This window comes from Lithobates pipiens, unplaced genomic scaffold, assembly GCF_037356315.1.
Source record: "Lithobates pipiens isolate NorthernLeopardFrog02 unplaced genomic scaffold, aLitPip1_a1.2 Scaffold_18, whole genome shotgun sequence".
Taxonomy (NCBI): domain Eukaryota; kingdom Metazoa; phylum Chordata; class Amphibia; order Anura; family Ranidae; genus Lithobates; species Lithobates pipiens.
In genome coordinates this window covers 342,270,414-342,286,882 of record NW_027507758.1, presented here as the reverse complement: position 1 = coordinate 342,286,882, position 16,469 = coordinate 342,270,414, and the positions used below count along the sequence as shown (strand labels likewise).

The window sequence follows — 16,469 nt, the reverse complement described above, 5'->3', positions numbered from 1 at the left end:
TATTTTCCATCACCCCTTGCTCTCATCACAGCTCTAGAATTTAGTATTTTCCCTTATTTTTGGTCTCAGTGACAGTGGTCAGCGGGATAAATAAATGGATGAATGTCCCCAGCAGGGAGACAAGCCACACAAAAACTTACTTGGTGGAGGGTCTAACCCTTTCCATGAAAATTGATAGCATTCTGTGTAGAGCCTTTCCATATGCTAAGGCCTTGAAAATGTAAAATACACTTGGCAAAGTGAAATGTGCATGCTTATAATAAAAACAAGTAGTAAAGACAATATACATACTTTATATACTCATGTTTATTATTGCTAATTTCTCGATGGAACCAATTCCTATCGGGAAAACCGCTTGTCTGTATGCTGTTCTGACGTACCAAAAACGACGCATGCTCTGAAGCAAGTACGATATGGAAGCTATTGGCTACTGGTTATTGAACTTCCTTCTTCTAGTCCCATCGTATGTGTTGTATGTCACTGCGTTTTTGACGGTCGGAATTTGGTGTGATCGTGTGTATGCAAGATAGTTTCAGCCAAATTCCGTCGGAAAAACCTTCAGAGTTTATTCCAGCTGGAAAAACAGTCATGTGTACAGGGCATAACTGGTTGCTGCTGTCAGAACACGCAGAACCCCCTTAGACCACCTCTATTCCGTGAGTACCCCACAGGGGAATACCTTTACTCAACAATGGAGGATTATAAGTGCTCAGTAGCTGGAACACATGGAATAGAAAACGGTGTGTCCACTGCAGGCCTAGAGGAAGCATCAAGCTTCCCTCAAGTCAGTAGGGCTTCCTTCGCTCTGGAAAAAAAGGTTTAACATCAACCCCACTCCCGCCTTATAACTCGAAGTTCTTTACAGGTGCACTGCATGCAACCTGTTTGAATAAGGCTAAATTCAGAGCAACTATGTCTGAACTATTCCAAAAGCTATCACCTTTTTTGGACTCAGAAGGGGCTATTAATTGCAGGTACTCTAATGCCTTGCCATCCCCTGATTATATCTGATTATATCTGCTCATACTATAGAATTATCTGATGCACTACATCTCAAAGGGGATGCATATGGTCCATCTGAGACACCTTTAGATTTCTCTCCTCCACTAATTATGATTGACCAAACTCAGAAAGGTCATTTCCTTCTCCTTCATCATTTTGAACCTTGTATCTTTTGACGCAGAACTCGTCCATCTCCAAGGTGGGCCTAGCCTTCTTGCATTTAATGCTGATGCTACGATCCCTAGTGAGGGTACCCCCTCCTATAAAGACTCAGTGGATAGGCATTTGGAGACTCTTCTAAAAACCTAATTTGTGCTAGCAGAGCTGGCTATAGCTCACCGCTGTCATCTTAGTGATTGTCCAAACTATGGCCAACTGGGGCATAGAAAATTCATTATGACCATTCTCATGAGATGGACAACCCAAATCTTTGTTTAAAGTTGCAACTTTTTCCTTTGACCCCAATTATCTAATTTATTATTATGTGGATAACCTACATTGTCAGATCTCTAATATGTCTACTTTCTGTGCATACGTGAGGAGTTCCATGGTTTAAAGCCTGGGCAACGAATCCAGTGCAGGAAAAGTGCCCTTCACGCATGTTCTTTGAGGGCTAGCTTCTATTTGGCAAGTCCCTTAATAGATAATTTGAGGCAGCTATTGATGGGAGAGATTTCAGACCCTTCTATGCAATATCATACTTCATTATGTACAGTATCTTCTGTGCATTTCTCATCCATATGCGCCTGTCAGATGCAGTCTTTATCTACTGTGGGTCCTTCTGGTCATGGCAAACCTATCTCTAAGCCCACCGGAGCTGCTCAAAAGTCCTCTTATTCCAATAGGTCTCTCTCTCTCATGGAGGTGTTGCTAACCAACACTTACTCTGCCAAAAAAAAAAATTAGATGTCAAAAAATCTTCCCACTCGTTATCTTTTGGAGGAGATGTGCAGTTATTCTTAATTGCTGTCCTCTCATTGCCTTTCTAGTTCTTCTTCATTTCCACTCACTTTGAAAAGAACAAGATTCCTTAACCCTACTCTCACTTATGCATGTTCTTTTCCTGCTCAGGAACGAATTTCAAGTCTTGCCAACCCCCACATATGAAGTCATACCCTTAAAGGTTTACATTCTACATGGCATAAAATGTATTGGTTTGATTATTTTGGTAGTTAGGCTTCCACAAGTTGCCTCCTAACACAGCCATTTGTCTAATCTAGTTAGATTTGTAAAGACTTCTGTACATTTTTGTCCAAATTTTTGCAAAATCATTTTTTTCCAGTTCACTTTCCCCATTTTCTTACTGATGTGAATTACTACTTCAGTTCACTATGTCCATACTCCCCAAGCACTGTGCCTACATGCAGTGGGAAGTGTTTGTTTCCTGTCATATTATTGTCTTGGTACTAACTTCTCTTTAGACACCCTCTTGACATGACAATCTTGTCTATGGTATGTCTGGTCAAAAATACAAAACTTTTTTTCTTAAGCCTTCTTCTAGGCATGATCCATTGCCCTTTTATCAGATAGTTTTTTTACAAACTTTGCCAGAGGAGAAGTGGATATGTACTTACCATAATACCAGCATATGTGATCGTCACAGAGATGCATGGTTTTCTTGGTATTTTGGATTTATCCCCTCTGTCTTAAATAGATACTGGGATTCACAGTGTTCCGAGTATATTGCTATATACCAGATATTTATTTTCCTCTGTTTACTTCTATCTTTATAGGTCCGAAACTATATCCTATGGGCCGGTAGGCAAAACATCTGAGACAGATCCTATAATCCTTTCCTAATTTTTTTTTGATTACTTATGATATTGAGTAAGAAACTCTGCATATAACACACTTGCAATATATGTATTGTCCTGAAGAAGCAGAGGATCCTGCGTAATGCGTAGACCAGTTACAAGTACATGTGTCCATCAGATTTGCATATTTTTGTATTTATTGCAAAGTTTATTTATGCACATCTACGTTTGTATTAATATTGTGTCTCTGACAATGTTTTATGTGTAATACATTTTTTTTTATAGATTTTTATTCTGGTTTTGTTCTCATTTAACATGTTTAAAGTCCCACTACTCTTTTGCTTCTAAAATACCATTGTCTACAGTATTTCTGATTAAAAAAATCTTTTTATTCTTTAGAGGCATGATCCATTGCCCTTTTATGAGATTGTTAGTTACTCTTATGTGGATTCTCCTTAAGATAGCACGGAGTAGTTATTTATTTTCTCATATGACAAGTTCCTGATTCTCTCTACTGGAACCCTGACTACCTCATTCTGTCATTAAATGATCTCCCTAGCATAACCCTCCTGAGCTCCAACACACCCTGTTTATATGTCAATCCACGACTGAAATTCGCTGTTTCCTGGTTAAAGTGTTTAATCTGTTCTCCCCTGCTTAGGTCTCAACATCGATACAGGGTACACAATTGCCAAATTGTATCAAAAATAGTTAAAATTCTCCTGTTTCTTAGATGGTTCCACTTCCTCTCCACCTATGATCCACAGCAGCTTCAGCACTTACCTACTTTACTCAGCCATCCTCATTAGCCTATGGATGCATGACAGACTGGGCAGGCAATTTTCTAATGCTCTTACCATATGTTAGCGCATTCCATGCTTATGTTGGATGTCTCCCTTTACATCCCTATTTGGACACAAGATGTTTCTCCTGCTTGGAAATCTTTAGAAAAACAGCTCTAGCTTCTGGACTCATAGAAAACCTCATCCTGAGTTCCTTATTTGTCCCTCATTCTACATGTACCTTGCCATACTTTTTGCATTTCATTTAGAACCAATCCACACAACAGAGAAAGTTGCTTACTACCCCAGATTAATGACAATCCTACTGAGCTGTCGGGTGCAGGATGTGCAGTTGCTCAGCTGACAATGTAATGAATGGATGAAAGACAATCCACAACTCCATACATTCTCTTAAAGCAGTCCAGATTTATTGTATCTCCATAAACATGAGTGTGTACAGCAGATGATAATGCGTTTCGGTCATAGTGGCCTTGTGAGCAAGGTATGGAAAGAGCATGTATGGAATTGTGGATTGTCTTTCATCCATTTAATTTAGAATCCTGTAGATTTAAAACCTTGTAGATGGACTTTATAAACAGCTTTTCTATCTCTGGACACCTTGGACACCTGGCACTCTTTGTGTTGTCTATTACACAGGATTATTCTTTTTCACCCAATGGGACTCCTATAGGACCTTGTAGCCATTACAAGTTATTCTTGTAAATAGGGGGATTCCATTCAGGGGGACCCTTGTGAGGTCCAATCCTTTGGCTGTCCACATCAATAGTAGTAACATTCCTTATACTCCTGTTTCACTTGGGGACAAGATAGCCTGAAGACAGGTATTCTCCTTACCTGCATGATGTTTCTTGTTTTCCCTTGAAATCGCCTTAATTTTTCCTGCCATAGCCTGAAACCAGCCCATACCACCTACAGTTCAGCACTTCTCCTTTGAGCAGAGCCGCCACTTAAATTATTTTTCACGTTTCTCCTGAACTGTTGGTCGGAAGGTGACTGTTCAGTCTCCACTGTTGCTCTTTCAGCAAGTTCTTTCAATTAGAAATGTATAGATGAAAGATGCACTCCTCTGTTAGCGCTTCATACTATTTCAAATAGCTGCAAACAAAGTGTCTCCACTCAAAAATTAACCTTCTTTATGTAAGTTGTTTTTACAGTAAACAACTTGTTTTGAGGCTTCTTGATTTCTTTATTTTAGACTGTTGTGGCTGTTTAGCTATCTTGTTGCCCACTTCTTGATAATTTCTTGGGGACATCCCATAGTCTATGAATCAATTCTTGTGTCCTGTACTGTATGATATAGACAAGAGGAATAACTGTAGATTCCATATCTTGCAATACAGTACAGGTCACTCTTTTCTCTGTTCTCTCTCATACTTGGTAACAAAGTGGAGTCTCAAGGAGTGAGTGGGGTTATATGGGGACATTAGTGGTTGAACCAAGCAAAGCATTTGCCATTGTCCAATCTCCTGAAGGTAGCATTATACAAACCATTGTTTATGAATCAATTGCTGTGTCTTATACTGTACTCTATGATATATGACATTTACAGGTATATTACAATTCACCTTTTTAAGCTCTAAAAATTTGAATATTGTCACAAGAAAGAAACTACTGCATATGTTATGTTTTAGAGCAATGGATATTGCTGGTGTTAAAAGTTCAGTAAGAGATAGCAACCATTCAGTATTTATTTCTTTACCTTATTACAGTAAACGGAAGTTTAACTGAGTCAGCTGACTTCAGTCAGAATTAATGCAGTTTGTACTACCTTAATAAATAACTTTTTAGGTATCAAGTGAAATTTCTGTCAAATTATTCCAAACAGAAAAAAAAGAGAAATGTGTGTCCATTTGACTTCTTTGATGTCATCTGGATGTGCATTCTTCTTCTGCCCTAATATGTTGTCGATTTGCTTCAGGAGAAGCCATACTTTAGTTCATATGCAAGGTTTTAGGGAGTTCAGGTTGGGGGTCAAGATTATGGTTATTTTGAAGAAGGTGAAGTATTAAGTTAAGGTGGTATTACATCCAAAAGCAAAATTCTAACATTTCACAGTTTGTGTGATGTGATGGCTGCATTAATTTCCTTTATTTGGCTTTTTCCCTTTATTTCACCTAGTGATCCTGCCAATAACAAACTTCCTGTCCTAGGATGTCTGCATTCTGGATGAAGTAGTAAAGCAGACATCTCTGGACAGTAGTACTGTCAGTCTGAAGAATTTACGAATGGCTGGTCCCTTGCTAATGCTGGTTTGCTTCTACAATTTCTGAACATAAGTGCAATTTTGAAATAAAGTGGAGAGTTAATAACCAGGAGTTAGTTTTGCTTTTGTGCTTTTGACTGCTTATGCTTGCAAGTGTTTTTTTTTTCCCCCCTCCTTTACTTGATAGGTTTGCTATCAGTTTTTAACTACTTCCCACCCGGCCACTGTATATAAATGGGCGGGTAAGTGCTCTCTCCTTCAGAGAGGATGTTCAGGAACGTCCCTCAGAAGGAGGGGGATTGTGCGCGTGCGGACACGACGCATCTCCGGTCAGCAGGAAGGCTCTGTGATTGGCCCTCCTGATCACATGACCGCTGTGCCCAATCACAGCCATCCTGTGATGTAAATACAGAGCTGGTTGCTAGGTAATCGGCTCTCCTCTCCTCACACAGAAGTTGTTGGTGAGGAGAGCGGATCGCTGCAGCTGACTGGTGATTAGTGAGTATGAGCTGTTTTTTACAGCTTTTTACTCACTGATCACCAGTCTAGTGTCCCCACAATGTAAAAAACACAAAGTAAACACACATGTCCCCAAAACATGTCCCCACATAGTAAAACCACATGTCCCCCACATATTATGTAACAGTAAAATCACATGTCCCAATGATTATCTGCACACATATGTCCCTGATCACCTGCGCACATCTGTACATGATCATTTGCGTACATATGTCCGTGATCACACAAACCAATTATTATACACCTAACACATTTTTTTTTTAAGCAAAAACATGTAGGAGAATACAGTTTGGCTTAAATTTATGACAAAATTAGATTTTATTGGATTTCTTATTGGATTTCTTTTGAAATAGAAAGATCAGGCATAGGACACACCCCTTGTTACGCCCCCTTAAAGGAGAAAGAATATATTGTTTTTTTTTCCCAAATTTCCGCTCTTTCTTTGCTTAAATCGCAGAAGATAAAGTCGTGAATAAATACCACCAAAAGTAAGCTCTACTTGTGTGAACAAAATGCTAAAAATTTTATTTGGGTAAGAGCGCTGAAAGCTGAAAATTGGTCTGGGAAGGAAGGGGGCGAAAGTGCCCAGTATTGGTGGGGTTAAAATACTTTTTTCCTCCCTTTTCTGACTATTTTTAAACAGCATTTTATTTTTTTCCTCTGCTAATTAAGGGGAGTGGTTAATTGTTTACAGGTGTATATAAGTGTCTATACAATCTCCCACTGGAGCTGGCTCCCTGCTAATGCTGGCTTGCTTCTGCAATTTGTCAACATAAGTGCAATTTTGAACTAAAGTGGAGAGTTAATAACCAGGAGTTGAAAACAGGAGTTAAAACAGGAGCCTTCTAACCTGTAAGTAACATCTTAAACTTCCTATAAGTAATTATATTGTAACTGGGAAACGAGTGCTAGCAGGCTTGAAGGTTTTGCTCAGTGCACAGTGTGCCACATGTATGCAAAAGTGGTAGAGCAGCTCCAGGATGGATACCGCTGTGACAGATGTAAGCGGGTTGCCCTTCTGAGAGCTCGCATTTGAGATCTGGAGGAACAAGTTGCAACACTGGGCAGAAGGGACAACCTTGAAAGGGGTCGATGTGGAGGGGCAAGTTAGGATTATCAGATAGGAAGATGGGTTAATGTAGTTAGAGCAAGTGGAAGTATGCACTCTTTCGGAGAGACAGGGTAAAAAGGAAAGCTGGCGGGTCTGTCTCTATGTGAGAAGTGATCTTAAAGCGAGTGTGAAAGAGGACCTGGTTGATGGAGAATGTGAGGAGTCTGAAGCATTATGGATGGAACTGCATATAGATGTGCTTAGCTCAAAATTAATCATTGAAGTTATAGACCATCCAATGTTAATGAGGACGGGAAGACTCAGCTCCTTGCACAGATGGAAAGGGCTGGAAGGGCTGGGACATTAATAATAATGGGGGATTTTAACTACCCAGAAATTTACTGGAATAATGGCACTAAAGGGCAAACATTTATAAACCTATTGCAGGACAATTTTATTGTCCAGTTTATTGAGGCCCCAACTAGGTATGATGCTCTGTTGGACCTGCTAATCTCAAACCATGCAGAGCTTCTTACTAATGTTCATATAAAGGAACATCTTGGTAGCCGCGACCATAACATGATTTAATTTGATGTTAGCTGTAAGCAAGAAACACATACGGGAAAGATAAAAACACTTAAAGCGGGAGTCCGCCGGGACTCCGCGTTTTTTTTTTTTTTTTTAAAGCCAGCAGCTACAAATACTGCAGCTGCTGACTTTTAAAATAGTGACACTTACCTGTCCAGCGCGCCCGCGATGTCGGCACCCGAAGCCGATCTCTAGATCGTCTCTCGGGTCCTGCTGCCGCCATCTTGGGTATGGGAATCAGGAAATGGAGCCTTTCGGCTTCATTTCCCGGTTCCCTACTGCGCATGCGCGAGTTGCACTGCGCAATAAGGACGGTCCCCGCTGCCTCTGGGATCTGTGTGTTTCCCAGCAGGCAGCGGGGCACTTGCGGAAAGGGGCGGGCACTTGCGGAAAGGGGCATAATCTACGCCCCTTTCCGCAGAGAGCTATCCCGGAAGTGGGTGCAGATACCTGTACTGTACAGGTATCTGCACCCCCTCCCCCCTGAAAGGTGCCAATTGTGGCGCCGGAGGGGGGGAGGGTTCCAATGAGCGGAAGGTTCACTTTAGGGTGGACCTCCGCTTTAACTTCAAGAGAGCAAATTTTCCAAGGATGAGGGCTGCTCTCCAGGACTTGGACTGGGAGGGAATATTGGCATCAATGGGCACAGAACAGAAATGGGAATTCTTTGAAGTGACTGTTTGTGAACTCGCTGCAAAGTATATTCCCATGGGCAATATGTTTAAAAGGCTAAAAATAAAACTTAGGTGGCTCACGGCCAAAGTTAAAAAAGCTATAAACAATAAGAAAAGAGCTTTTAAAAAATATAAAAGTGAAGGAACACTAGTGTCGTTTAAATGTTACAAAGAATGTAACAGAATTTGTAAAAAGGAAATCAAGGACGCAAAAACCCAGATTGAAAAAGATAGACAAACCCCAAAAATTCTTCAACTATATTAATAGTAAAAAGGCCAGGTCTGAACATGTAGGGCCTTTACATAATAATCTAGAGTGGGTGGCTAATTACAAAGAGATGGCAAATGGCTCAAAGGGGATATGGTCCAGAAATATTTAGACAGAATAAAGATGGATAAAGCACCTGGACCAGATGGCAACCACCCACTTATCCTAAAAGAATTGAGCTCTGTAATTACAACCCCATTGTATCTAATTTTTAGGGACTCATTAATCATGGGAGTAGTACCACTGGATTGGCGTAGGGCCAATGTGGTGCCTATATTTAAAAAGGGCGACTATGTGGCAGATGAGGTTTAATGTTGATAAATGTAAAGTTATGCACTTAGGGGCTAAGAATATTCATGCATCATTCATACTAGGGGGAGTATAACTGAGGAAATCAATGGTGGAGAAGGATCTGGGGGTTTTGATAGATTATAAGCTCAATAATAGCATGTAATGCCAAGCTGCGGTTTCAAAAGCGAGCAAAGTCCTTTCTTGTATTGAGAGGTATGGACTCCAGAGAGAGAGATATCATTTTGCCTCTGTACAAATCATTAGTAAGACCTCATCTGGAATATGCAGTTCAGTTTTGGGCACCAGTTCTCAAAAAGGATAACTGGGAACTGGAGAAAGTGCAGAGAAGGGCAACCAAACTGATGAGAGGTATGGAGGAGCTCAGCTATGAGGAAAGATTAGAGGAACTGAATTTATTCACTTTTGAGAAGAGGAGATTAAGGGGGGGGATATGATCAGCATGTACAAATATATAAGGGGTCCATACAGTGAACTTGGTGTTGAATTATTTACTTTACGGTCAACACTGAGGACAAGGGGGCACTCTTTGTCTAGAGGAAATAAGATTTAATCTCCAAATACGGAAAGATTTCTTCACAGTAAGAGTGTTGGAATAGACTCCCTCCAGAGGTGGTTCTGGCCAGCTCAGTAGATTGCTTTAAGAAAGACCTGGACCTGGATTCTTTCCTAAATGTACATATTATAACTGGGTACTGACATTTATAGGTAAAGTTGATCCAGGGAAAATCTGATTGCCTCTCTGGGATCATGAAGGAATTTTTTCCCCTGCTGTAGCAAATTAGATCATGCTTTTCTGTTTTTTTTTCTCCTTCCTCTGGATCAACTGTGGATATAGGATTGGGTATATGGGATGTATGATATTTTTTATTTTATTTATTTATTTTTTATGGTTGAACTGGATGGACTTGTGTCTTTTTTCAACCTGACTAACTATGGCACTATGTAATAAGTGAGCTGCAATTTATTAAATTTTTGGGTTTAAAAACGCTTTACGTTTCAGGCATTAGGTTAAATAGTTTATTATACTATAGAGTTTGGGTGACGTTAAAGTAAGGTTTAGTGTTATGTTTAAAGTTTAAGTGTATGTTAAGTGAAAGGGGTAAAGTGTATGTTTAGCCAAAACCCTTTTTCTAGTTTGGATAGACTGGGGAAGGGTTGGAACCCATGTCAAGTTTTAACTTATCACATTCAGATAACTTTACGTCAGTGGTCACCTTTGCATAAACACCCATCATTTTATAGTTCTCATTTTGCAAATAATGGCCAGCAAAACTATAGCTTCTATTGCATTGAACTGAATGCAGAGGAGGAAGGGAACAGCAGTTACAGTCTGAAAGACAGCCTGCTGGCATTCAAGAAATGGAGCAGCATTGATTGTTTGATTTAAGCAGAGAGTCTGAGTGCAGAGGCTGACTGCACTCCCTGAAAGAAGCAGTGCTGACAGCCTGAACTGCATAGAGATCATTTTTATTTATTGGTATATTTATCTGTTGTTTGAATGGCATTTCTCTGTAATAGGGAGACTTTATTCAGGACTTTGAGAGTGCAATCTTATGCTCAGCACAGTGCTGTCAGTGAATGCATTATGTGACTATTCAGCAGATATAGTTTGGTATTGGGGGTTTACGGATGAGGTTAAGCTTTGGCCATTACTTGTGAATCATGAAGTATAAACAGCTAGGTGATCCCTGGTTCTTAGGAGTGCACTAAAATGCTTTTCTTTAACAATATTCTTTAGTAGGGTGATCGTGTTGCTGTTGTAAGATTTTCTTAACTTCCTGTTTGGTGTAAGCTTAGTCAGCAGGACAGGAAGTGAGGATAAACCTCTCTACCAGGAGTTCAAATTATTCCCTACTGTATCTAAAATGAGAAAAAAAGTTTAGTTTGAAATGCACTTAAAGCGTTGAGGGGGAGTTAATGGTTGATTTAGGTGTTAGGTGAAGCTAAAGGTTTCAAGTAAGGTGAGGGTTATGTGTGATTGATAGCCTAAGGTTCAGGTTAAGTTTAGGGGTCAGAGGATATAGGGGGACTTTCTTTTACAAATGCTTTCAGCTGGGAAACTACCTGGCAAGATCTCTGTACAAAAATATCAGGAGAAGAAAGGCACCAAATAGTAAATAGCAATTATATGGTGGAAGCAAGTACCCACAGAAAGGTACTGACGCCAAATGTCTCAAGTTTAAGGTCGTTTCCTGTTTCGAATTAAGTAGATGCTGCTTATATTACCTAAAATTTGAAAATGTTGTAGTTTTTTTAAACTCATTTGCACAATTTAACCATTTTATTTTAATTCAACACACATTACGTCTTATTTACTTATCACAATATGTAATTCTATTAAAAATGTGAACTTATTCAGAGATGCATTACTTGGTTTGCATTAAAAGGCCATCTGCCGTCCAAGTCCAGGGGGCATGTATAGTGAATTATATGTTTTAGGGGAATCGCCAATATATAAATTGTAACAAGCTATAAATGTTTTTTGAGTGAGTAGCTGCTTGAACTGTTAGCAGCAGTGCATTTTTGTTAACATGCAGTACATTTCCACCTAGGATGCAAGGCAGACGGATGGGATCTTCAGGGAGAACCATAACTAAGAGCACAAGTGTAAGTGGAGAAATCTACCAGTTGGAGCACAATGATGGAAGCCAGTCTGATACGGCAGTGGGAACAGTTGGGTTATGTGGGAAGAAACGAAGACCAAGTTTTAGTGCCAAAGTAGCTGCAATAGTATCAAGAAGAAGTAGAAGCACATCACAGCTTAGCCAAACAGGTGAGTGGTATTGTTTCTGATTTACCAGCGTGTAGTGTATTAGTAGAGATGCAGATATTCGTTTGATTTTTATCTATACATCTTTCATTCTACTTTTAGCAACTGGAGAAAACATTGCATATGCTGATATGGACAAAACAGTTAACTTGTGTCTTTTTTACGCTAAATTGTTTTTTGTTTTTTTAAGGTGTAGGCTTATCTCACATGTCTGTGTTTAAAAATACATGCATTTGTAATTACTATACTTTTTAGCATTTTTCATGTATTGCGGTCTATTTGTATGCAAATTTGTTTGTTTTGGTTTGCTTTTTTTCCATTTTGCATGCCTTCTAAAACATGCCAATACGTATGAAAAATGCAGCTAAAAAACTTAACAAACTTGAAAAAATGTATTGCCATACTTAAAAGATCATAAATGGTCTTGAACAAATGTTAAATACTTTGTATTTTTAAACACAGAAGTCTGAATGACTGTTGGTTGATTCTCAGATTATCAGACAAGTGGAAGAGCATATACTACAGCTAATGGTTCTCTAACCTTTTTTTTATTTATTTTTTACAACAAACTTTTTGTGAGGCACCATGGAATTACCTTTTTAGTACGTCCTCGGCTAAAATGTGTTAAACATTTTGTTTAAATAACAGAAATTACACACATTGTATGACATTTAACAAAAATGTTAAAAAAATGCAGTTTAAATGAACAAAAATTGAAAAACAAAAAAACAAAAATAGTTTGCATAAAACCTTCTTTGATCTTCTCTATTTTGGGTAGCAGATATACAATACAAATAGGGAATGAGACCCACAGCATTTTGACATTTAGTATGATTTGTTCCTGCTGTCATAACATTCTATAGATGGACACATTTTGATTGGATATAATTGATCTTTACTATATGCTTAACAAAGCAAGAATACTTTATTTTTTTGTATTTAGCCTAGTGTTGCTTGCAGGCACATTTTACCTATTGCTATGAATTTTATTATGTGAGAGGATTGTCACATCACAGTAGTAGGCCTTATGTTTTAGACGCATTGGCTGAAAAACACTTAATGTTTCTCTGCTAGCATCCAGACAATAGCTATTCTAACCAGGTTCTACAAACAAGTTTGGCTTCTCTTAGTATTTTATTATGCAACGTTGCTAACAATGTACAATACATTTTTCTTCACTATTACTTTAGCAGGAAAATAACAGATCTATGGAAAAAATTCTTTATATATTCACCCACGTTATTTAGAAAAGTACCTGAGAATATTTAACATATACCAGTGTATTATTTATTTTTATTTTAAGGTGTATGTAAGTAATGCAAACATGACATAATTACAGCAATTTGGATGGAAGTCAAGTTGTTTATAGACCCCAGATCCCTCCATAAAGAGTACCTATCACTGCCTTTTACTGTCACAAGGGACATTCCTTCTGACAGCAATTAAAGTGTGATCAGAATTTTTTTTAAAGAGACAGTGCAAAAAAGAAAAGAAAGGAAAAAATAAGAATTTTTAAGGTGCCCCTCCCTCTGTGCTCCTACGCAGAAGTGAACACATATGTTAGTTGCTACTGCAAAAATGTAAACCATCTTCAAACCACACATGTGAGGTATTTCTGCGATCATTAGAATGAGAGCAATCATTTTAGCACAAGATCACCTCTGTATCTCTAAACTGGTAACCTGTAGAAATTTTTAAAGTGTTACCTGTGGAGATTTTTAAGTACCGTAGTTTGACTTTATTCCACGAGTGTACACAATTTTAAAGCATAACATGGGGGGCTGTGTAATATGTAGGGGGGAGGCTGTGTTATATTCAGAGGGCTGTTTAATGTAAAGGGGTCCAGAGGTATGAGGGCTGTGTAATGTAAAGGGGTCCAGATTATTATCTTCATTTAATAGCAGGTGAATGCGCCCCTCCATGCATTCACATACAGTTGTGCTCATAATTTTACATATCCTGGCAGAATTTATGATTTCTTGGCCATGTTTCAGAAAATATGAATGATAACACAAAAACATTTCTTTCACTCATGGTTAGTGTTTGGCTGAAGTCATTTATTATCAGTTAATTGTGTTTACTCTTTTTACATCATAATGACACCAGAAACAAATGACCCTGATCAAAAGTTTACATACTTCAGTTCTTAATACCGTGTATGGCCCCCTTTAACATCAATGACAGCTTGAAGTCTTTTGTGGTATTTGTGGATGAGGCTCTTTATCTTCTCAGATGGTAAATCTGCCCAGTCCTCTTGGCAAAAAGCTTCCATTTCCTGTAAATTCTGTAAGTCTTGCATGAACTGTACGTTTGAGATCTCCCCAGAGTAGCTCATTGATATTGAGGTCAGGAGACTGAGCTGGCCACTCCAGAACCTTCACTTTATTCTGCTGTAGCCAATGACAGGTCAACTTGGCCTTGAATTTTGGATCATTGTCATGTTGAAATGTCCAAGTACATCCCATGTGCAGCTTGCTGGCTGTACATTGAATCTAGTCCTTAAGTGGAAAAGGGTTGCTGACACCTGGCCTTAGGTCTGTGCACACCTATAAGAACGTGTTGGGCATCCCAATCTAAAACTATTGGGCACTAATAACAGTGATCACAAAATAAAACCAAAGAAATTCCCAGCTCAACGAACTGACCAGCCTGCTGACCAACCAAATTGGCCATTTGTTTGTACTGTTGACATATTCATGAGGGACGTACTGGACACCTTTGCTGTCATGGTGCTATATGCTGGGTGTCCAGTGCACCCTTGTGCCTTTAAGGAGGGGTAGGATCCCTCCAGGCTCACCTGCCCTCTGCCTATCCATTATAATGCATGTGCTTCCACTGTGGAGGCTCTCCAAACTTAGAGTTAGGACTACAGAAAATACTGGGGTGCATTGATGGGCTCTGTAGCTTATGCATGTATTTGCAAATGTGAGCAAACTAAACCCCTGCTTTTAACGCATGACATATGCTCTGATGTTAAGCGTAGGGAGAGCCAGAAGCTGTGACATCACCATGTATGAGGAAGTGCAGGAATCGAGTCCCAGGCTATGTTAATGCATAGTGCTTACATTCATTACCACCCAGCTCTTGCTCCTTCTCTTTTCATAAATGTGATGTTTGGAGGGGTTTCCTGAGATGAAGTGGCCATCATGACCATTCTATGAGGGGGGGTGTCATGTTTCTTTGGTAAGCTTTTATGTAAAGCACAATGGTGGAGCATTTGATAAGCAGATATGAAGAGTTGTTGTTTCTGTTTTTTACATTGTGTTATAGAAAGTATAGGAGTTTTTTTATAGAAGGACTTTGATGGATTCTTTCATGGACTGTTTTTTTATTTGTATTGTATTGTAGTTGTATTGGTGTATGAATACAAATATTGCTCACTGATTGTTTTTGCACTTGCACTATAACTTATTTTGGAATAGTGTAGCACTTATCTTTATGTCTGATGTTCAGTAAATTAAGAATTACAGTTCTAGTAAATAGTATATATACAGTATATGATTATGGTGTCTAGCGTTCTGTTGAGGATGAAGGAGCAGACTGGCCCTGTGTGTCTAGCTGGCTTGAGTTTTTTTTTAGGATCGATAAAGTAGGTTTTACCTCCTTGTATCATTCTGTTTAGCTGGATAGATCATGATGAATGCAATATTCTGATGCCTCAGACATTTTATACCCCCAAAAGGGTAGCATATTGTTTTTGAGTTGTAGATAAAAAGTATAGGAAAATAATGACTGCCCTAAACATCAATTCTCTGTCTCAAAAACGTAGTAGCTTAATTAAGAGGGGGTGCCCCTGAAGGTGGTGATGGGGGGGGGAGCTCTGTGTGCTTGTTCAATAGTACAGAGGGGGGAGATAACTTGAGGTTCAAACACAGGTTTGAGACATTTTTTCATAAATCCATCACATACCTCTGAGTCATAAGAGAACCCAAGGAATTTCAGACCTCCAAATGTATTAATAGGGACATTTGTAGGTTTATTAGGATCTCTCATTTCAGCACCCATTGGGTATAGAACATCTTCCATTTCTCCAAGGCATTGTTCTGCACTGGTGAGCCATTGGCGGATATTATGAATGTCCTGCTTAGGCACAGAGAAATCTATTTTTACAGAGCCAATGTGTGCTGCCAGGAAAGCCTGGCAGTGTTGAATCGCTTCCATGCTTTGGGACAGCATGGGTTCAGTACCTTGATCAAAGAAGAGGGGTTTTGCAGCTACAGATATAGCAGGATATCCTGCAGTTGGGGCAGAGCTCAGCAGTGGCACTGTTCATATCCTGGCAGTTGGACACACCCCCTATTATTATATACAAGTATGAATAAATTATACAAAAAAATTGAGAATTTTGCAAACAACACAGATACAATCAATATCTATTCAGAGATACCAATTTGGGCCTATCGGCAATAAATAAGTGTTTGATTATGTGAGATGAGCTGACACATATTAATTGGAAACATTGCCAGTTAAAAAGTAGTACTCAGTTGTAGTCCCAAGTACCACATGTTAAATACCTTTCTAGCTA

At 39.1% G+C, this 16,469-nt stretch overlaps 1 protein-coding gene across 3 annotated transcripts in view; it reads left to right on the top strand.

Moving 5' to 3' along the window:
• Positions 1-16,469, top strand: part of RIMS1 (regulating synaptic membrane exocytosis 1) — a 460,575-nt gene that overhangs the window by 280,811 nt on the left and 163,295 nt on the right. For all 3 annotated transcript variants that reach the window (XM_077487395.1, XM_077487390.1, XM_077487391.1), the window contains one exon: positions 11,727-11,947. In XM_077487395.1, the coding sequence (XP_077343521.1) occupies positions 11,727-11,947 (221 nt within the window). The remainder of the gene's footprint in view (positions 1-11,726; positions 11,948-16,469) is intronic.